Source organism: Synchiropus splendidus, chromosome 11 (assembly GCF_027744825.2).
Source record: "Synchiropus splendidus isolate RoL2022-P1 chromosome 11, RoL_Sspl_1.0, whole genome shotgun sequence".
In the NCBI taxonomy this organism is placed as follows: domain Eukaryota; kingdom Metazoa; phylum Chordata; class Actinopteri; order Syngnathiformes; family Callionymidae; genus Synchiropus; species Synchiropus splendidus.
Window position 1 is genome coordinate 14,713,980 of NC_071344.1, and position 22,715 is coordinate 14,736,694.

At 49.7% G+C, this 22,715-nt stretch overlaps 2 protein-coding genes across 2 annotated transcripts; both read right to left on the reverse strand.

Moving 5' to 3' along the window:
- kctd12b (potassium channel tetramerisation domain containing 12b) lies at positions 1–12,259 on the reverse strand. The gene is made up of 2 exons (XM_053879800.1): positions 10,842–12,259; positions 1–4,902 (listed from the first exon to the last, which is right to left on the reverse strand). The coding sequence occupies exons 1-2, from the start codon at positions 11,680–11,682 to the stop codon at positions 4,424–4,426; spliced, it is 1,320 nt and encodes a 439-aa protein (XP_053735775.1). The 5' UTR covers positions 11,683–12,259; the 3' UTR covers positions 1–4,423.
- Positions 12,260–14,490: 2,231 nt separating this feature from the next.
- On the reverse strand, positions 14,491–21,045 carry znf711 (zinc finger protein 711). Its single transcript, XM_053879928.1, has 8 exons — positions 20,811–21,045; positions 18,783–18,861; positions 18,615–18,713; positions 17,522–18,325; positions 17,297–17,443; positions 16,997–17,188; positions 16,786–16,920; positions 14,491–16,714 (listed from the first exon to the last, which is right to left on the reverse strand). The coding sequence occupies exons 3-8, from the start codon at positions 18,691–18,693 to the stop codon at positions 15,534–15,536; spliced, it is 2,538 nt and encodes an 845-aa protein (XP_053735903.1). The 5' UTR covers positions 18,694–18,713; positions 18,783–18,861; positions 20,811–21,045; the 3' UTR covers positions 14,491–15,533.
- Positions 21,046–22,715: the final 1,670 nt, after the last annotated feature.

The following is a 22,715-nucleotide window of genomic DNA, read 5'->3' on the forward strand; positions in this document are numbered from 1 at the left end:
CGTCAGGCAAGCATGTGACCTGGCTTCAAACATGTCCACTTTCCATCCGTCCGTACACCCATCTGGCCTCACTAGTGCGTGTCCACGTCGGCTCAACTGATGTAGCACTTGGGTTGTAAGAGATCCACATACTGTGGGGATAGAAATACTGAAAGAACCTTCAAGTAACCTCAGGGCTCTCCACATGACACGCTCACACAAGAGCCACAACAGTAGCTGGATGATGGTGGATTCATGTGGAGCGCTGGCGGGGAAAAGATGGAATAAGAAAAGATGCGACTGGAGCCAAAGCTCACGCTTCAGCGGCGACAAAGAGAAGTTTCCCACACACCTCCCGTCACTGATGAGGATGAGGGTTTCTGACATGACCTGAGAGGATTCCGGCCATCCGAACTGTGTTGTGGGATAAGAGCCATAGAAGAATTATTCAAGTAAAAAATAAAATCATTCTAAGGAGCCTCTGGTGCATCTTGACATCCAGAGGGCAGCAGCAGCAGAGTCAGAGGGAATGTCTCATTGCAATCTTTATTTTAAATTCATGCTATTCATTTTTAGATTTCTTTTTTTTGGGGGGGGGGCTCATCTCGGTGAGAGGTGCTGCAGGGGACCAGCTTCACCTCCAGGTTGCCTCAGGCTGGCTTCAATCCCAAGCCTTGCTGCGAGGCTTCAGGACTCCCACACCAAATCTATTCCGCAGGCTCCAGATGAAACATCAAACGCTGCCTCATCATTGAACGTCTTTGTCCTTGATCAAGAGCCTGCATTTGCCTCAGGCTCCAATTCCCTTCACCTCTCCACGGCTCCACCGTGTTTCTCCATTGGTCAAACCCGGATAATTGAGCGCCTGCTGAAGTTCCCTCTCGCTGGCTCGGCACTGACTGCAACTCCACACCAGGCATCAGAATTAGGCCTCAGTCTTCTGCTCTCCGGTGAAGCCGCCATGTGCAGCTCGCAGACAAAGTTCATCTTCCAGGGTGAAACTCCTGCTGACAACACAGAAGTGTGGTAGCACTTCACTGCAAGGCAGCATCTGAAGGAGGTCTGCAGGCCGAGCCTCCACGCACACATAAGGTGCCGGCATCTGAGCCTGGGCCGGAGGCTTGTTCCCTCTGCTGGTCCTCTCTCACTCCTGATCTTACAGTGATCAGAAGAAGCTGTGGGGTCCATCACGTCACCGTGAGGCACCTTCCACTGCTCGCATTTCTTTTTGGAGGAGAAAGATTCAATGTGGACTTCCTCCCACTGACAATCAGCACAGTTGTGAGTCGGAGGTTTGATCTTTTGATCTTGTCTCTGTCAGAGACTGGAGTCCTGCTCCCTCCTGACTTGTGTCCTTTCAAATTCTCTCTGTTCAAGTTCTGAGCCCCGTCGACTTCAGAGGCCACATCATCAGAGAGCATCCGTAACAAGTCGCAGGTGGAGGGAGACCTGCAGAAGAGAAACACACTTGCCAAGTCTGGTCCCACGTGTCAGCTCCACTGTTGCGTGGCAGGCTGCAGTGCTCCCCCCCAGAAAGACATGAGGCTGAGTGGCATGTAACTCCAAACTACTCCTTCAAGTGCCATTCATACGTCAATATTGTGGTGCATCCTGAGGAGGTGGGAGGGATGAGCTGGAGAGGAAGGAGCAGGTGACAGCAGGGAGCAGTGAGCCATGCCAGAGAGGCACACCAGTTTCCCTCCTCGCTGACCCGTTCCTGCTCATGCTGCGTCTCACCGCCCAGGCGCTAATGACTGGCACCACGGTCTGAATGGAAGCTCTAAATGAAGTGAGAAAACCTGAGGAATGTGTCTCACCTCCGGGGCTCCAGAGTTGGAGTGTGCCCCGCCACGGCTCCTGTCCCACTGACTTCACCTTCATCCCTCGCACACGACAGAGACGGTGGGGGAACCTCAGCGCGACCTCTCACCCCACAGAGCCTCAGCCTCTGCTCTCAACTCCTCAGTGTCTTCTCGTGGCTTTGACCCCCTGTGGCCACTGGCCGCACACAAGAGCGCAGCCTGCCATAATTCTGTCCAGACTGATGAGGAAAAAGCGCTGACAAGGCCAAACTGTCATGAGTAACAAAGCAGAATCTGGTCTATTGATTCCTCTATCAGCGGCGGCGCCCACTGCTGAGAGACTCTTCAGTGTGACACACTGTAATCTGTTGATAATCCGCCACAAAGCAGGAGGAATTCAGGCGGTCGGTCTGATGGAGCTACTTCATTTGTGGGATGTAAACAAGATAGAACTGGCGATCAACACATGACCTTATCGTGGACTGGTCCATGAGTCAACAGCAGCTCGGACAGAGAGAGAGAGAGAGAAACAAGACACGGCGAGTCACAGCACACCAAGAGCTGGACGGAAACATATGGATCGATCTGACGTTGGAAGAATGACTTGAACCATCACGGACGACTTCGTTCCAGCACACAGATGCAAAACAGGTTTCTTCCAGTCCTGCTCACATTCAGTGAATAAAAATGCCTCATTTCACTTGGGAAGTTCAAAGCTCACACGCACAAGAATCAAGTTCAGTGATCCAAAAGCTTTGACCTTGAATATCAACGGTTCCTTTCATTGAAAATGTCATTTGTTTAAAAATGAATGGATTCAATTCCAGACTCGCTGCAGTGTCTCTGTCGTCTGACATGGGTGAGGCGGGTGATGCAGCTGACTCCAGCTGGAGTACGCACCGCTGCTCTGGGGCTGTTCCTCCTGCAACTCCTGTTGCCTCCCCCGTGGTACGACATCAGCTGTGAGGGAGGGTGGGCGGAGCGTGAGGGGCCGCAGGCAGCACAGGTCTCCGATGTACGGTGTTGAACTAGCACACAACAAACAATTCACTGTTTCACCATTGATCGTAAACATCACGTGAGCCATGTGTGCAAGATGACTGGCGATTCAGATGCCCCACCCCTGACCCCCTGCATGGCATTATAGACATGAACCTGGTGAGAACGAGAACGTTTGGCGAAGAAGGTTGCACGTGTGAGAAGGCCAGAAAAGTGGTGCGAGGCTGCAACCCGGGCCCGTCTCCTGTAGCTGCCCTGTCATCGGATCCGATGGCCTTCATGTGAGACCAACCACCTCTGACTCTGCTCCAATCATCACAAAGTGAAGATGGAAAAATATCTCTTTATTCCAAGGTCAGTGTGGAGCACGGTTCCGTGCGAGGACTCTCCAGATCATGGACTTCACAAACAGGCAGCTCTAAGCACAGCAGGTCAAGTTGAAGCAACAGGTTCATTCCGCTAGGATCTGACTTGGCTACAAACACTCGTCTTTCATTATAATATTCACATCAATTGATGGTTGATTTTGCACACGACAAAAAGGGAGCAAGAATGGAAGGTTCCAGAGTCTGGTTCAATATAAATAAGTATGTATGTCGCATGTGTTCAGGCGCCGCCGACACGTGCGGGGAGACGGAGGAGGGAGACTCCTGCAGCAGCTCTGCTCACCACTGCTCCACATCAGTGGCTGTGACTGAGGGCTGCGTCGCCACGCTGAGATAATCTGGACTTTATCACAAAAGCCAACCGCAAAATGCGCTTTCAACTTGCCTAGTTAATACTGTTGATGCGGGATGTTTTGGACGATGAGGACCAAGGATTTCATTGTTCCCTCTTGAGTCAAACACTTGGATGTTTCATGTCTTCACATCTTCCAGTTGCTTCAGTGTGCACAGTGCAAGCTCACACTCAACAGTCTGCGTCCAACTGAAGATGCTCCTCCAGTTCATGCACAGCAGCGATGAGAAAGGGGTCGGTTCAGGGCGAGAGATCAGGATCGGAACAAGCAGCCGTTGACAAGTGTCAAGGGAAACATGCTAATGTCAGCGCCTTCGTCCCCAATCCGACTGTTGATAGTTGGCCCAAGCCTGCCAAAGTTAAACGGCAAAATCCTGGGGGTAGCTACACGTCCCTTTCCCTGGCCACTTCAGCTATGAGCGAACTAGAAACAATTCCAGACCATAGAGCAGCGGAATATTAGCCCCGTCCACTAAACTGAGGAGGGAAACAGATGCTGTTCATGAGCTGCAACAAGGCATTAAACGGAGAGACGCCACTGAGAGCCGTGGATTTCACATGAGGAACAAGCATCAGGCTGATGCTCTGGGTTGGACACCAACACACCAGTGGTTCCTCGGACAGAGGCGTCCTCTATGTGGAGCTAAGCCAAGCAAGATACAAGCAGCTGTCAATAGCCCTTTCCTCCCAGCACAAGCGACCAACTCATTGTCCGAACGACTGCACTATCAAGCCAGGTGTTTTAAGTGGGACAAGCCCTCACATGAGGAGGTCGAGAGGTTTGCACCACTTGGATCTGATTACTGGTGAGTGAATCGTGTTCGGTGAAACACAGTGAGAGCACGCACAGACGTAAACATTGAGGCAGGAGCCGCTGGCGCTCCACGGTGCCCCAGCGAAGCTCTCTAGGCGTTGTACTTTTTCAGCAAGTCATTCTGCCAGTTCCTCTTACGATCGGGAAACACTTCCGGCATGCGAATCCTTTTGAAGTCCTCGATGCATTTCTTCAGATCCTCCTCCAGCATCTTCCTCTCCTCCTCCTCCTCATCCACGCCGGGAGGCGGGCCACCGTTCTCCCTGACCGAGGGCCGCGGCAGCGTCTTTAAGGTGAGGGTGCTCGGACGCTGAGAGCTGTCCATGATGGGTGGCGCTGGTGGAGGCGGGGTGCAGGCGGACAGCTGTTTCTGAGTGGGCAGGCGGGGCGGCAGGGTGGGCGGAGACAAAGCTGGAGGAGAAGGCAGAGGAGGGGTGGCAGGAAGCTGCTGGGACACGGCTGCTGTCTCGCTGTGGGCCGAGGACTGGGCAGGTGCTGTGGACGACCCCACCGAGACACTCACACCTGGATCATCCAAGCTCAGGGCATGATATCCTGCAGACGCACCACCTGAAGACAGAGCAGGAACATCGTCATTGTCACCTCTGGTTGCTCTTTGTTTTCAGCCTTTCCTCTCCATTCTGTGTAGGGAGAACAGTCAGACGTTACAAAGCAGTAAACAACTTTCTTGGCTGGGAAGGGACCAACAATAGGACTGTCGGAGGCAAGCATGTGGGAGTGTGTCCTGGCAGCAAGGGGGCGTGTGAAGGGCAGTGTCGCAGTTTCTCTCGGGAGAAGTTGACCAGCAAACGACTCCAGGAGTGCGCTACGATCACATGGTGAAGACGTGCATTTGAGAGACGTGGGAGGACGCAGGCTTAGCAGTGTCGGAGGAGCAAATCCACTGGGGGATGGGCTAAGCCTGGAGAAGGCAAACAGAGGAAGAGAGCTCTCAGCCCTCTGCCAGGGCCGAGGTACTTGCTCACACTGCCTCCCTCCCACTCGTCCAAACCATCATCACTGATGTGTGGCTACTCATCTGACCAGCCTGAAGGGTGGTGGTCCTCCAAGAGAGACCCTGTCTCTGATGACTAGACTGGAGACAAGAAGAGAGAGGAGCCAGAGTCACGCTGGCCAATGTGTCTGTCAGGAAGGAAGAGCGTGGCTAGTCCTGCTGGAGGTCTTAACCCCGTGACCCCGCAACAGAGACGTGGATGAGAAGACTGAACCGCGCGGGTCAGCTAACTCGCTAATCAAGGCCTCGCACTCCTGCCAGCTCTGGCTTGACCTGGTCGCGTGTTGCTGGACACTGTAAATGGACATTTTATCTGGTGTTCACCACCCACAAATACAATGCTCCAAAGTTGCCTGAAACCCCTGGAGAAGCCTCCCAAACTCCGCCTCATCATTGAGAGAGGAAATCATGGGGGAGGCTTGATTTATCCACCACTGCAACCAGTCAAGCTCCAGCAATTGCAGACAATAATGGCGGATTATAGTGTTTCCATCGGCACTTAAGGCTCATTTGTGCTCCCCACATGATATTGTACCCTAATCACCTGCTTCCATGCCTTCTGGACTTTGGTATTGCTTTTCACCCATATACCCACCAGGGGGAGCAGCCCAGAGTCTAAATTGATGACAACAACAAAGTCCAGAACCAACATGGCGACAGTGGAGTCAGTCTGATCATGTAGCTCTTGCACAGAAGAGGAAACAGAGGCAGCGTTGTAGGAGGCGGTGGTCGGTGAGGCAGGTAAATGTATGAGTTTCCACCATTGTCTTCTTCCTGTCTCGTGAGAGCAACGAAACAGGGAGTATCAGCAACACTGTCCGCCCCGGTTTCCACTGGTACTGCTCCGTATCTGTAAGCTCTGTGGAAACATGCAGGAATGTGGAGGGAATGAAGGCAGAGCAGGGACAGAAGGATCCGTCCAGATCCAGATCCGTACGTAACCTTGAGCATGAATGGGCCTTTAAAGTGAGGTGAAGTTTGGCTGTGGTTTATTTCTTAGCTGTGTATTGACTGACAAATCCGCTCAGAGTGCTGGGGAGTCAAATGACAATGGGTCCGCTGAATAAAACGGTCCACAGACTTCTGCAGGAACAGATTTCCATGTAATGAAAAGGTGTATTTTCCCCACATGTGTGACGGGCGAGTGATCACACTCCATTTGTATTTGGAGCCACTCATGCACAACTGAATGTGAGAGGGCGAGTCCCTGTCCTTCCCACGCTGCTGCGACAGGACGGGACGGCCCGGGATGTGCAGGCTGAGACAGGTGTGGTGACCTGAGGATGGGATGATGGGATCTCCATGGAAACAGCCAGTGGAAGCCAGCCACAGCTACACACGTGCATAATAATACGCCAGAGTTGGAAGTGCATATGCTCCAATCATTCTCATGTCAGGAAACGCCTCCAACTTCCTGTAATTACGCGACGCTCGCCGCTTCAGCTCATATCCGACATCTGCTCTGTGAGGTGATGCGTACAGCCACTAATGACTTGGAGTCAGAGCCTGGAGGAGAAGGAGACTCCATGATGCACCAGTCCAACCCGCTGCAGAAGGAGATGAGGAAGGTCACCAGCCTCAGAGGAGACATGAGGAGAGTAAACTCTGAGCAGCACCACGCTGCTGCACCGAGGCACTCAGCAGCAACAACAAGGCCACGCCGGGGGCAGATTAGCCACAATTAGCTGGTGAGATTAAAGCCCAAGTGTCCAGATGGCTGGGATTCACTTCGGACCGTTGCCGCTCTCCACTTCAGCAGCACCAACATTCCAGGCACGGCTCCTCTAAACGGCAGCAAGTGACATGAGCTTTCAGTCCATGTGTTAAGATGAGCATTTGAAAGGTGCCAGGCACTTCCTCAAGCTTCACTTCAGCTTCTAATGGAGGTTCTGCTGCGAAGCTGCTGGAGACTCGTGGGCAACAGAACAATGTTGTGCCGACTAATCTGCCTCTGCTCTAACTTCCTGGTGCAATGAAATGTTAACTCCACCCCTGAGATTTGACCCGCTGCAGATGCCAGTGAGAAGCAACTGAGCATGTGTGCACTGCTGCTGGAGGACAGAGGAGCTTCACATCTGGCTGAGCGCGTCGCTCGCTATAAATAACCTTCGTACAATGAGATGAAGGAGCCCAGAGCCGGCGCCATTGTCCGGCTGCTGCACGGCTCCTCACTTCGCGCCTACATGTGCACACGTATACTTCCATCTCACACGGTCGTGGCAAGGCTCGGGCCACGGGACGTACCACTCTCCTCTCGAGCCGCGAGCAGCTTCTGCACACTCTGCTGTTCTCCTGAGCACAGGAGGCATTTCTAGTCTCTTCTGGCGAGTGGGACCTTGTTTGAAGCACCACCTTGATGCTCTGAGCCTTTTTTCCCTTCATCCATTGTCTTCTTTCCACAGCCTGCCATCAGAGTGACACCAAGCTTGGGTCTGCATGTCAGTGCTCTGCCATGTTTTTTACCAAAGCGACACCTCCCAGACCCTGAAGTACATGAAAGTTGAGCCAGGTTCTTTAACTTGGGTGGTGTAGCTGCACCCTCAGGACACACAGCTCAGCAACTTCAGCTGACTCAGCAGCTGATGGACAAACTATCACAAGTGACAGAACTGAAGTTCATAGTATTGATGGATGACATATGTGATACTGCACACAGGGCCAGAAATGGGTTTCACTTGCCTGCGTTTATTGATTCATACTTCAGTATCGTCACCAAAGAGGAGATTTATGGAGGTGGTGAAGGAGGACATGAGGTTTGTAGGTTTGAGAGAAGAGGAGGCAGAGGACAGGGGGAGATGGAGGAGGATGATCCGCTGTGAAGACCCGTGAAGGGAGAAGCCCAAAGAGAAAGAAGAAGATTGTGGCCTGAGCTATAAGTTCAAATGTTTCTTGTTTCTTGAGGGTGAATCCCTCAGCTAGAATAAAGTCCAACGCTGGACACTTCTTCTCTCTATTCAAATGAAACTCATGTTCATGGATTTGAATTGTAATGTGGAAGACTCTGGGGTCAGAATTGGACACGGGAATCCGGCGACACCTGCTTCACCCTACGCTCACAAGCTCGGAGGAGTCGGCCTGCTGCAGCACAAACTCCCCACAGGGATGGAATCTTCTGGTGACGATGGCAGCTGCTCACACGCGACACGCTCGCCCAGACTCTTCCCAACAATCATGGACCTCAGTTGTGACCATCAACCCGCTGCCGTTGCCGGATCACAGGGTTGTTCATCAAACTGCAGAAAAGCATCCGGTGGCGGAGGCGGCGTGTTTGTCGTCGCACCAGAGTATGGAGCACTGTAACTGGATCTGCCTGCATGCGGTGCCACGGAATCCCGGCACGACTCGCCACCTCATGTTGTCACAGAGAGAAGCCACCTCCTGACCACCATCTTCCTGCCGCCTGTCATCACAGTCTCTCCCTGTCTCCGCTTCTATGTGGCCAAGCAGAGCAGCCGAGTCCCGGCTCAGCGCCTCGGGCTGACGGGGACACCCGTCTTTCACTGTGGGGGCAGCAGGTTTCACTTCTGGCTAGCGGCTCGCCAGCAACTCTTGCATAAAATATGACAAACCCGAAGCAGGCTCCATATCTGACACGCTGTCACACAACGATAACACAGCGCTTCAACAACATGTCTGCGGCCGAGCCTCAGCTCAGCAGCTCTGGTTTCCTCCTCAGGAGGATCTTAAAGAAATGAGGAGAGGAAACACATTTTCATGAGAAAGAAAAAAGTGATCACCAAAAAGTGAGGGGAAACAGATATGCAATATACAAGATGATACTATGATGAGAAACGAAATGTAGAAGTGATTTGACACAGCGCTTGCTGAGAGGCTGTGGCTGAGTTGAAGCCGCTTCATCACTGACACCTGCCACACAAGTGGAGTCTCCAGGAGCAGCTGCTGATGAGGCTCAGCCCTGAAGACGCCACACTTCACAGGCAGGAATCATTGGAGGAGGCGAGGCTGTTCAACACTTTTGATGAGGCTAATCCCCTGGGTCATGAGTCGGAGGACGAGGACAGCATAGTGATGTCAGCACGTCACTTTCTGTTGTGGTCCAGCCAAGAACCAGCGACGGCTACCTGCTGCCCCACTGCAGAAGTTAAAGGGACCACTGCGTTGCTTCACTGATTCCACATGGCAAGAAGTTTCAACGTGCCCAGTGTAGGACGGTGATTTCCCTCATGGACCCTCACCCTTGAAACCACTCAGTTCCCTTTGGTGGGTGGCGACGGGCTTCAAGGTCATAAGAGACGGTTAGGTTGACCTGCACCCAGAGCGCAGCCACTGTCCACTGCGACCCAGTTTCCACATGGAGTCAAGTGAAAGCTTTTAAAGTTGGAGTGAGTCTTCCCACTTCTGAGGTCACAACTCACCAGGTCACCTGTGACCCTCTGGCTGGGACTGGGATTCATGGTAGAGTGGATTAGTTTGAGCCACTTGACCAGTGGTCAACACAAGCTAAGCCACCGCAGCAACGGTGACACCTTCAAGGAAGGCAGGTTTTTATTATGTATGAATTATGTAAAAACAAGCAAAGCCAATGCCCCTCACAGAGGTTGGCATCGTGTCGCCAAAACAAATGCACTTTTTCCTTTGTCCTCTCAGAATCCTTGTTTAGATCCGTCCTTTACTGTCGTAACTAATCTGCATCCGATTGGTGACGGACTGGAGACGATAAAATACCAAGCACTGAGAAAGAAAACTCTTTTATTTGACAGTTACTTGTAGTAATTCCACTCTGCTGGCTGCCTCACATGAGAACTAACACACCACTCACTCCACACATCTGACCCCGGGGCTGACGCAGACCCGACTCCCGTCTCTGACTCCAGCTGCGGTGCTGGGTCGGGTCTCACTCCACGCAGTTTTGCTCCCAACTGAGCATTGAAATAGGAGCCAAGGTTTGCTCAACAGCACAGTGATGATGAAAGTCTGAATACGCAACATATCGACAGGAAGGCGGCATGAGCCGTCGAGTTGGGACGTCAAAAAACAAGAAAGTTCTGTCTGCAACTTGTGTTGATGTTAGGCCTTTCGGGTGCAAAAATACCAACAACAACCGAGTTACCATCAATTCTATCAGGAGGGCTGAAGCTCAAACAGTCGCTTGATCTGATCCCAAACTGAAGTCAACCAAAATGAAGCTGGGAACATTTCACAATCATTTGGTGGTTGGGATCAGAGGAGCGGGAGAGTCGGCTCCAGCGAGCGGCCAGAGGACAGAACAGTTCATCATGGCCGCTCTTTGAAGCACTTGCTTTACCAGGAGAGGGCGGGGAGGGGTAGTAAAAAAGAGGGCAGAGCGAGTGGAGGGGAGGTCTGGGAAGGGTCGGTCTTGCTGCAGGTGAGAGAGGGGGGTGTGAAGAGGGCACCCGAGAGGGTCACAGTCACTGCTGGTCACCATTTACGGTACTGGAGAACAAGGAGGTGACCACATCTACTTGGAGGCTGGGGGGGGTGGAGAGGGGCACAAGCCAGCGGTCTCACTCACGGTAGAACACATATTCAGTGTAGCTGGTCCAGATCTTGTCGTCGGTCTGCTCGTGGGCGAAGGCGCAGGTCCCAGTGGAGTTGCAGGCCACCATGTGGAAACCCGCGTCCGCCAGCTTGTCGAAGGCCTGTTCCAGGAAGGTGAACTTCAGGTAGTAGCGAGAGGTGTAGCGCTCGGGGGGTCTGTCGGGGTCCCGGCTCTCATTCAGGGTCTCCCCGAACACCTCTTTGGCCAGCGAGGTCTTCCCACACACCATGATCCGGGCCACCCGCCGGAACTTGGCATCGGTGTGGCTGTCGCGGCCCAGAGTGTAGGAGCCTCTGTAGCCGATGGTGATGAAGCCCGACCTTTTGCCCTCCACGGAGCCGGGCACCAGGCTGGCACAGGCGGCCGCTGCCCCCAGAGAGCCCAGGTTCCGGGACACCTCAGTCCCGGGAGAGGAATCCTCCGGGTCGCTGGGACAGCCGTCCTCACCCAGCGAGTTCTGCTTGCTGATCTTGGGGGCCAGCTGCTTGACCAGCTCCGGCAGGTTGAAGAACTCGGCCTCCCGCTGCAGGCGGCCGCGCTCCGGAAAGTGATCGGGGAGGACCAGCTGCTGGTCCCGCAGGAAGTCCAGAATGTAGCGGAAGAGGAAGCCGTCGCGGTCCACGAAGAAGCGGCCCTTGGTGTCCCGGGCCAGAGCTTTGACGGACCTCCGGCTGAACATCTCCCACAGCAGGGAGTCGGGCACGCTGGTGAGGGTGGAGTAGCGCGTGATGTACACCTGACCGCCCACGTTCAGCTCGATGATTTCCGGGAAGGGAACCTCCTCCCCGGACAGGCCTCCGTCCGGTAAAGCCATTTTCAGTCAAGACGTTCCACCGAGTCGTGCGAGAAGCTTGTGACACAACTGTGACGCTCCACACTGCAGCAGCGAGCCGCTCGTCTAACGACAGCTCTGCTCCATGGCTCAGCCGAGGGGCAGCGCTCAGCTCCGCAGGAAACACAAACGCTGCAAGCAGGTGTCGCAACTGTCCATCCCGCCTCGCTTCTCCACGGGCGTCGGAGCTCTGTCTCACGCAGGCGGCACAACTTCAGTGAGGCAGCCCATAGTTGGAGACAGTGGTGGGGGTCCGGCAGACGGAGAGCCAGGTGACGTGGAGAGGCACCAGCAACGCGCTTTCCATGCTCCGTCCACCCGCGCGCCTCGGGTCGGACTGAGGTCTGTGACAGCGAGACGGAGGAGAAGGCGATTTTCCCGCGGCTTAGCCACGCCCCCGCCGTGACGCGGCTCTGCTGTGTGTCCACACTTCACCACTAACACGCTTCCTTTCTCTCGCGTCAAACATGTCAGGAATAAACTTGTTTGTTGTTTCACTTCTGCTTTTCGCTACACTCCACTCGTAAATCATTCCGCCCCTCCGACGACGCGCGTCACCTCTGGTGATCTGTCGCCTCTCGGCGTGATCCCGAGCAGGACACTGTGTGTTCCTCTGCTGCCGCCGAAACTGGAATCTGATTAGAACCGCGGGCCACGCATGAATGGACGCCATTTAATTTGAAAGCATTTTGTTGATGGACGTCAGTCAACTGCGGCTGGGGTCATTTGCCGCACGGGGTTGTAGGGACATCTAGTGGACAGAGATGGAATTGCGACATCGCGTCCTCTTTAAAATAAAAGCTGAATTAAGGCCACGAAATCATTTCATGTAACGACTGAGCTCCTCACCTAAGGACCCTTGTTTCAGCGGCTCATATCCTCTGGGGTTTCAGGTGAGAGTTGAAGGCTTTTGGCTCAGCTCTTTCCTCACAACCAGCAATGATCAGTAATGGAAAATAATAATCGAAAAATGAATCCAATAAAAAAAATACTATTCACTATTAATGTAAGAAAAGAAAAATGACTGGACTGAAAAATAAGAGCAAAGCAGTCAGAATTTCTTTTTTCAAAAATTAAATGTAAAAATTAAAGTTAAAAGTTGGTGAAGATAAAAACACAGTTAAAGTAACAGTGATATGTTGGCGAGGTTTGCATTTCAAAGACGCCGAGGAGAGAAGATGGTCGGTCGCTCATCACAGCTCCTTTCCTCTGACTCATCAAGCTATCTGCTGCTGATTTCCCGGAGGACTCCAGCTGGCTCACAGCTCCGTGTTGTTTCCTGAGTGTCAGAGGGCTGTTGACACACGGCAAAGAGCAGGACGGAATTAAGGGTTTCCAAACAAGCAGAAAGACTGGTAGTAAAGCTGTGACCGAATGAGCATCGAGCCCAAACGTGCCTGTCGTAAGAAGCGCAGACACGGTGCGGACTCTTGTGACACCTCCATTCATTTAACAACGTATGATGGTGAATAACAAAACTGAAAATCAGCAGGAATTACTTCCATGTTTGGGGGTGCTGGGAAGTGCAAAATCAGCAGTGACGAAGCTTCATGAAGCCTCATATTCTGAGCCCACCTGGGCTGAAAAATCTTGTAAAGGAAGATGCAGCTTCCTGGACTCCAAGGCCCTTCCTTCAGTCTGAGAGGGAGCTCACAAACCTGGGGGTCCAGGGGCAGACCTCAGTGCTGTCTGAGGACAGGGAGGCGACTGGCTCCGGTTCACCGCCGTCTTGATGACCTGCCGACACACACCGGAGTGACAGGATTCTAGAACATTCGGCATCAGCTGTGTGCAGATCACAAAGGCTGGATTTTCTCCAACAGCTCATCATTGCAATCACATTAACAATAGCAGTCGATTTCCTCCCTAAACGAGGGTCCAAATGAACACATCAGACAGATGAGCCTGACCTTCTGCAGCTGCTGGATTATCTGCAGACCATTGTTGATGCTCATCAGGGTGATGGCCTCCTGAGCCTGGACACGTGAGCCGCTGGCAAATCCCAGTGTCCAGGTGCCTACCTGCTCTGTCACAGGCCGCAGCCGTACGTGATACATGAGTCGACTGTGGACACAGTCTTTTACAACACTCACTCCTCAGCGTGATCGATGATGCGGCTACACATAATAATCTGCAGGCTTCCAATGAAAGACTTTCAGAGAAACGCTGACGTCGGCAGATTGCAGAGCCTCACAAGATCCAATATTGATGACGCTACTTATTTGCTTGCTGCTGGATAGTTCAGCAGGAGCCTGACGCGACACCTCTGCTGAAGGAGCTCCTAACTCAGGTGTCAGGCTGACGTCCAGCGATGCTCCAGGGGGACTCCTACAGCTTCGGCCATGTACAGATGGCTCGACCATATAAGGAGAAGGACAACTGGAGGAAATGTTGGCAGAAAAGGAGAGCAAGCATAAAAAGATATCCGTTTATTTTGGTTCATCCCCACCAGTAGTTTATCCACAATCAGACTGAAAGGAAATATAGACTAAGGTACATGAAATGCAGGGGATTTCATATATATATATATATATGTATATATATATATATATCTCACAATTAATTCCATGGCGACAGCACGTGGGTACTTGAAGGACTAATGCCAATATAGTGAGAAGAGACTTCAGGAGGGTTATCGAATCTCAAAGTCTGGGATTGGGTGCGGTCATTCTGGTCCAAGAGACGGGGGTGGGGGGTGTTTCTGGGAGGGGGATCTTGTTAGTGAGCACAAACAAAACACAAAACCCAGTCACATTTCCATAGAACAAAACAAATGGTTTCACCCACTAATTGAAACGACAGTTATCTTTGAAGCTTTAATGGATTGTGTGCCCACAGGCTAGATGACATGGACCACCTCACAACACTGTTATTGTTCCTCTTCTAGGGCTCGTGTGTGTGTGTGTATATTTATATAAAACATATACAGTATACAACCCATACATGTCATTAAAATAGAAAATAAAGTTATTAAAGTGCTTTCTACTGACTCAAACACACAATCTCTGAGAGAACGGTATCGGTGCAGCATGTTTGAGAGTTAAAATCACTTGTTTTTCTGAGTTCATCAGTGCTTAAGGGACAAAGAGCGGCTGATGTAAGGCATGAATGCAGCCACAGCACTCTGTCTGGCTGTATGCTTGATCGCGATGCGCTCACCGACTCAAACGACCTCCAAACATTATGAGTGGCACGTTCAGCCGGTTGCTGCTGACACTTGGCTGAGAGTCTTCTCCTCGGGGATATTTGCCACTTTTCATACGCCGTTTTGACACGTGGTTAACGGAACTGGATCTGTTGAGATTCTGCAACAAAACTAAAATGACTGCAGGGTCTGCAGCAGTATCCCCTTAAGGTGCATAAGGTTTGGTCAAGATCGCTGGGAACCTTGAACGCGCTCCGGAATGGGCCCGTCCCTTAAGAGCCGATGACATTTACCAGGTTTGTCATGATAAAAGCTGGTTAATAAGATTAATAGATACCAGATGGTACTGTGGCGGCAGAATAACTGACGTTCACAAAGCAAACCTTTCATTTACAAGACCGACATCATCCTAGTGGATTGCAGCTGAGTGGGTATAAAAATAGACATTTGAAACCCTGAATACATGTTCATGTGACAACAAAACAAAGGGGTTACAACTCTCCCACTCAATCTGACAGACTTCACTTGAAAGAGGCTTCAGCTGTCACCCCTGATGGGGTTTAAAACCAATTTAAATATAGAACCAAAGCGTGTTTTTTTTTTTCTTTGTCTCTCAACACGAACGATATTCCTGGGTGCGTGACACAGATGTAGCTGGGAAAGAGGAGTGTTGGGGCACGCAGTGACACTACACCAGCATGTCTTTGTGGTGCCGGGCTATGTGCTGGCTCTTCTCTGAAGGCCTCCGGAAGCCCTTGGTGCAGTAGTCGCAGCGGTGTGGATAGTCCTTGGTATGGATGGAAATGACATGGCGCTTGAAGCCAGAAGCGTCCGTGCTGTTGTACTCACAATACTGGCACTGATACACTTTCCTACCACTGTGAGTTTTCATGTGTTTCTTCAGTTCGGCAGGCTGCCTGAAACCCCGCCGGCAGCGCTTGCACTTAAACGGGAGGTCCTTCGTATGCAAGGACAAGATATGCCGACTCAACGTGAACGTGTCAGGAGCATTGAAGTTGCAATGTCGGCACTGGTGCACCTTGTTGCCCTTGTGAGTCTCTGCGTGCTTCTTCAGCTCCGATGGCCGGTGAAAGCCTTTCTCACACACGTCGCACTGATGTGGGAAGTCCTTGGTGTGAACAGAGATGATGTGCCGCTTCAGGTCGCTGGAGTTAGTGCTCTTGTGTTCACAGTGAGGGCACTGATGAGTCTTATGACCTTGCACCATCTCTATGTGACGCTGAAGTTCCCGGGCATCAGCGTAAGCCTGTGGACAGTGGCTGCACTTGAAGGGCAGATCGGCGCCATGCTTGCTCTTGATGTGAGTCTTCAAATTGGACTGATCTGCGCAACGGAACTCGCAGTGTGGACACTGATAGGGCTTCTCGCCAGTGTGGGTCCGCATGTGTTTCTTCAGCTCTGAAGGATGACGAAAGCCTTTCGCACATTCAACACAGACATGAGCGAAATTCTTGCTATGCACGGCCAGCAGGTGACGGTTGAGCAGGCCTTGTTCCGCAGTCTCATATTCACAGTACTTACAGTGATGTAGTTTGGGCTCACGGTCCTTGACGATGAGTTTGTCTGAGCCTAGCGGACTTGACTCGTGGTAGCGGCGAGTGTACTCTGTATACTCTGGAGAACGCTCGCTGTTGTGGCTCAGCAGCTTGTGACTCTCCAGATGGTTATGAAAACTTACTTTCTTGTTGGTGGTGAAGTCACAGTCTGTGCACTGGTACTTCTTCTTTAAAAGGTGGTCGGGATGGTTCTTCATGTGACTCTTGAGGAAGCCTCGTGAGCGGAACTTTTTCCCACATATGTGGCAGGGATAGACCGTCAGCGGCATCCCATCCGGTCCAATAATGACAGCTGAAATAGATCAGTGATCATATATCTGGATGATTTGGCAACGCCACTGTGCACGCGTTACACAACCGTACCAGTTTGGCATTGCCGAGTCTCTCCTTTCTTCTTCTTCTTAGGTTTGGGTTTCAGAGCACGATTTGCAGTTGCTCCTTCACGAATTTGTAGAAATGATGTAGTGGACCCATTCTTCACCTGGTCAATGGTATTACCTAGAAAGAAATTCCAACTCCTACTTCAGCTTTCCTTTTTTCCCCTCAAAAGGACCCAACAGCATCTCTGACATACCAATGTCATTGTCGTCATCATCATCATCATCTTCATCACTGTCATCCTCATCGTCCTCCTCCATTTTCGGCTGGTTCTTTATTGCCATGTAGACCATCTTGTCCCTGCCAACGCCAAGCCTGCCTGATGACACTGCCTCAAGGTCTGGGTGGCCGTTGTGGTAATCGTCCTCCGTTATGACCTCTGTTCCACCTGGACAGATGAGAAAGGCAACAATCATAAGAGAATTCATGACAAAGGTGGCATAAAGAACAGTTTCATATGGAGACTCAAACAGGTAATGACAGAGAAATGACTTGCCTAAATCGTCATCGGCTTCAGCTTTGAAAATGTAGACCTTGATGACCTCAGCTCCACCCTCTTCCTTGATATCCTTGTCTTCCAGGACCTCAGTGCTTATCTCAAGCGGTGTGTCTCCTATGTCCAGCTTCTCACCTACCTCATCCACTTGAGGGAAAAAAAAGGAAAAAAATATTACACAAGCCTTCAGTGGTCAACAGGACATGATACTGAGCAGTTACTTACGAGATATCATGAGGTAATCTTCAGAACTGCTTCTTGCATCGTCATCTTCATCCGTTTGAAGAGGAACACCCTCCGTCGGGAGCTGTTCATGAATTATTGTGGCAGTGTTTTCCTCTGTGACCATTAACCCTCCTGCAACAAGCTGATGTTCCAAACCATTGTCCTGGTGCTCAGAAAGAAGCTCCGCCACAAAAACTTGGTCAGGCATGTCATCATGATGGTTTGGGTCCTGAATAAGGTTTGAGGTGAGAACGTGATGGTGGTCGAGGGCTTCCTCAATTGCAACTTCTGTCCCCAAAATATTTTCCGGCATGATCACGCTGTGCTCTGAGGTCACCATATCATCAGCACTTATCTCATGACCTTCAACCCCTTGGGAATGCAGACTTTCCACATCTACTTCTAGGCCTTCAACAACCTCTGCTTCCAAACCTTCTACTTCAACTTCTTCCTCAAGCCCCTCCACAACATGAGCTTCCAAACCCTCCACATCAACTTCAGTCTCAAGGCCCTCTACCACAGTTGCCTCTAGACCCTCCACCTCTACTTCACCCTCAAGACCCTCCACAACTTGGGCTTCCAGTTCAACAACTTGGGTTTGAAGTCCTTCGACCACTTCTGCTTCGAGTCCCTCCATATCTGAATGAAGACCTTCCACCACTTCTGTCTCCAAGCCTTGAACTTCTAGTCCATGTTCCAGAAGGATGCCCTCATCTGTCATCACATCTGAGAGAAGCATACCCTCAGGGACAGATACCACAATGTGTTCACCGTCGATATGGGCCAGGCCACCCATCCCTGCAACTGCAAAGAAATTAAAGAGACATGAATGTTACGAGTCCATTCCAATTTCCACAGCAAAGACAAAACTCGATGTCCCCTTAAGCAGAAGCAAAGATACACTCCCTACAAATGAAGCTATGAACGACCTCATTGGTCGAATGTAGTTTCACAACATTAATGAGCAGTGAACCCTTACCTCACAAGTGCACACTGCCATTAGGACAAAGTTATGAGATGATACTGACATACAATGACAGCTGCAGTGCAAGGCTGTAAAAAATGAGGTTGTTACTCAAGATCCGCCACTTACCAAAGTCCTGCATAATCATTGCATGAGGCATTTTCAGCTCCTGTGTGTGTAACTCCAACACCCCTCCGCCTTGGTCCATGTCGTGTCTTGGTGAAGAGCCTAGGAAATGAACCTCAAGTGAGCATTATATAAACACCAGAAAACTGCTTGACTAATTGTTGCACCAACCTTCACATTTGATGATCAGAACCGTAGAATTAGACCAAAGGAACAGTCAACATACTTTCTTCCATCAATGCAAATGATCCTTGAAAAGAAAGACAGACGCTATCACTCATTGTCCACCTGATACACAAGCAAATACACTGTCCAGAACATGTAAAGCATTGCAGAATGACCTGGAAGAGTAATGATGACAACGGCACACATCAAATAACATAGTGGGGAAACATATCAATGTCACACTATGCTATTTTGATGTGTCTCAAACAAGTTTACATGGGGCTTTTTATCACCTATACCACATGGTCCAAGTAATATATATGTGCTCAAATGGCTCCTATACCATAGAAGAAGATGTCTCATCTTTCTAGTGATGCATATTTAATGTGATGTGTCAGTGTGACAACCTCTTGCAGTTAGTACGGGTGACACCAAAATATGGGGTTAAGCTAATGTCCAGTGAGTCTGTAGTACCATACTTTTCTTCATCAAAATCAATGCTACTTTAAACTCTTTAGTCCTGACTGTTGGTCGAGTTTTGCTTTTAGCAATTTGGGATGGGAATTACCTACAAATAATAACTGACATTGTAAAAACGAATGTCTTTGTTTGTGGACCACTCTTATCAAAAGGTCTCTTTATAGTACACTACCACAACTAAAATGTCACATTCCGATGTCATGAGAAGGTGGAGACAGGTGGAGTTCTTCTTTAAGTTCTTGCAGGAACTGTTGTCCTTGTTTGAATGTGCTTGCATTCCTTCCATTTTAATTCCATCTTGAATGTAATGCTGTTGTATCACTACAAGATAGTGTGGGCAGTGTCTCTAATTGTTGCTCTAATTGCTAGTAGATCAACATTTTCAAAAGTACGAAGGTGCAGAAAGGCAAAAATGTAATCTCCACATTAGTGGACAGGGTGACCTAAGAATAGTTAAAATTCTGATTAAATTCAATGTCTACTAACATGGAGCAATCCATCATATTCTCAAACAACCTCACGTGATATTAACAGACACGTCAACATGCTCGACAATCATTTGTGTTTAATTCGTTCATAAGGTTTAGTGTTTCCCCAGCAGGAAATTAAGCATGGTCTTGACAGTTATAGACTATGCCTCATTTATTTTCTAATACTCTCTAAAAGGAATATAGAATGGTAGCTGAATAGATAATCAGATGAAAGATAGATAAGAGAATGACTTCAGATTTACCGATTATTTGGTGGCGATTAGCTGGATACTAATACATAACCAAAGCTGATTCCGAACCGTCAACGTCAGATTAAATCATCAGCAATGTTGCTGTACACTGGCGCCCTCTATCGTACCTATTGAAACTGGCGCTATGACAGACCTTGTGTATACTTCGGATTGAAGTCGACCGATCGAATGTATGAAAATTTCAAATTGTTTATTTCAGCATGGCCCAAGTCATGTTTGGGCGTGTTCCGAAATACACCTATTTTAGCGCGGGAATCTACCAAAACAATTGCTCTGGATGAGACTTGTGTTATCACTAGTGATCAGATGAGATATCAATTTCGCAGCGTTTTTCGTTTCTTGTGTGTTGCTTCTGTTTGCGCAAACACGGCGCAATGCAGCGGTTAGTGGCTACCGATGAAAAAAGAGCGCAGACGTTGCCCCGCTCCAGCCCTCCACCCACAACAGCTAACTAGCACACAAGCTACTGCCTTTCCTCTCAGCGCCATTTTGTTTTAGCACAAATGCTAATCCATTGCAAATAGGAACGAACCTAAACGTCTCACTCTGACAAAGTCATTGAAATGCGACATTTAGTTGAATAGGCAATGAAGCGAGGGAGGCACAAGTGCGATATTTGGTGCAAACTATTCGACATTCAGGCTAGAATCGCTGTTTTTTCCACAGGCTAGCATGCTAAGCTAAGCGGGGCGCTTGTGCCGCATTATCTCCCATGTTGTTTTTCCGACGAGGCTGAAAGAGGCCCAGCGGCGCCGAGAGGGCCCTCGCGTCTCGTTCTATCTTCTCGTCTGGTCCATTCGACGTTCTATTACCTGATAACGCAGTCGTCTGTCTCTATCGGCGTTTGTCGTCCTTCTTCGTTTAGTGTTGTTGTTGTTTGGGTTTATTTTTCACGGTAAGCTAAGTGCGGCCTGCAGGTTTGGATCCCCGAGCACTCTTCGCTAGGCCTCGGCCAATCAGCGTGCTTCCTGACGAGCGGAGGGGGGAGGGGCAGGCGGGGGCCAGACAATGCGTGGCCTCGTTTGCCGCTGATCTGACTCTCTGCGTCATAAACACTTCTGCGCAATTAAGGCAATTCCAGCGCGCGCCCTCCACTATTGCGTTTCCAATGGAACCCTGCTTTCGCCTATGTGACGTCACAGACTACTGACTCGCGCGGTTCACTGGGGCCTCGGCTGGAGCGGCGATGTCAAGGCAGTGCATGAAATCGAGCAAAGTTCAGGAAGGATGGCCTCACAGTACTATAGTCACTGGCACCAGCGCGACTCAGTCCAAAGAGAACAGGGACTTGCAAACGCAAGAAAAGTAAAATCCACCATTCACTATTGCATGGACCGGAGTCCAGACCTGAGGCGGTCGACTGTGCTCAGCGTCGCCCATGACTGTGATCAGATGACATTTGCAGTAGTGTAGTATATTACTGTGATCAGATGACATTTGCAGTAGTGTAGTACATTACTGTGATCAGATGACATTTGCAGTAGTGTAGCACATTACTGTGATCAGATGACATTTGCAGTAGTGTTGTACATGACTGTGATCAGATGACATTTGCAGTAGTGTTGTACATTACTGTGATCAGATGACATTTGCAGTAGTGTAGTACATTACTGTGATCAGATGACATTTGCAGTAGTGTAGTACATTACTGTGATCAGATGACATTTGCAGTAGTGTTGTACATTACTGTGATCAGATGACATTTGCAGTAGTGTAGTACATGACTGTGATCAGATGACATTTGCAGTAGTGTTGTACATTACTGTGATCAGATGACATTTGCAGTAGTGTAGCACATTACTGTGATCAGATGACATTTGCAGTAGTGTTGTACATTACTGTGATCAGATGACATTTGCAGTAGTGTAGTACATTACTGTGATCAGATGACATTTGCAGTAGTGTAGCACATTACTGTGATCAGATGACATTTGCAGTAGTGTAGTACATTACTGTGATCAGATGACATTTGCAGTAGTGTAGTACATTACTGTGATCAGATGACATTTGCAGTAGTGTTGTACATTACTGTGATCAGATGACATTTGCAGTAGTGTTGTACATTACTGTGATCAGATTACATTTGCAGTAGTGTTGTACATTACTGTGATCAGATGACATTTGCAGTAGTGTTGTACATTACTGTGATCAGATGACATTTGCAGTAGTGTAGCACATTACTGTGATCAGATGACATTTGCAGTAGTGTTGTACATTACTGTGATCAGATGACATTTGCAGTAGTGTTGTACATTACTGTGATCAGATGACATTTGCAGTAGTGTAGTACATTACTGTGATCAGATGACATTCGCAGTAGTGTAGTACATTACTGTGATCAGATGACATTTGCAGTAGTGTTGTACATTACTGTGATCAGATGACATTTGCAGTCGTGTTGTACATTACTGTGATCAGATGACATTTGCAGTAGTGTTGTACATTACTGTGATCAGATTACATTTGCAGTAGTGTTGTACATTACTGTGATCAGATGACATTTGCAGTAGTGTTGTACATTACTGTGATCAGATGACATTTGCAGTAGTGTAGCACATTACTGTGATCAGATGGCATTTGCAGTAGTGTTGTACATTACTGTGATCAGATGACATTTGCAGTAGTGTAGTACATTACTGTGATCAGATGACATTTGCAGTAGTGTAGTACATTACTGTGATCAGATGACACTTGCAGTAGTGTAGCACATTACTGTG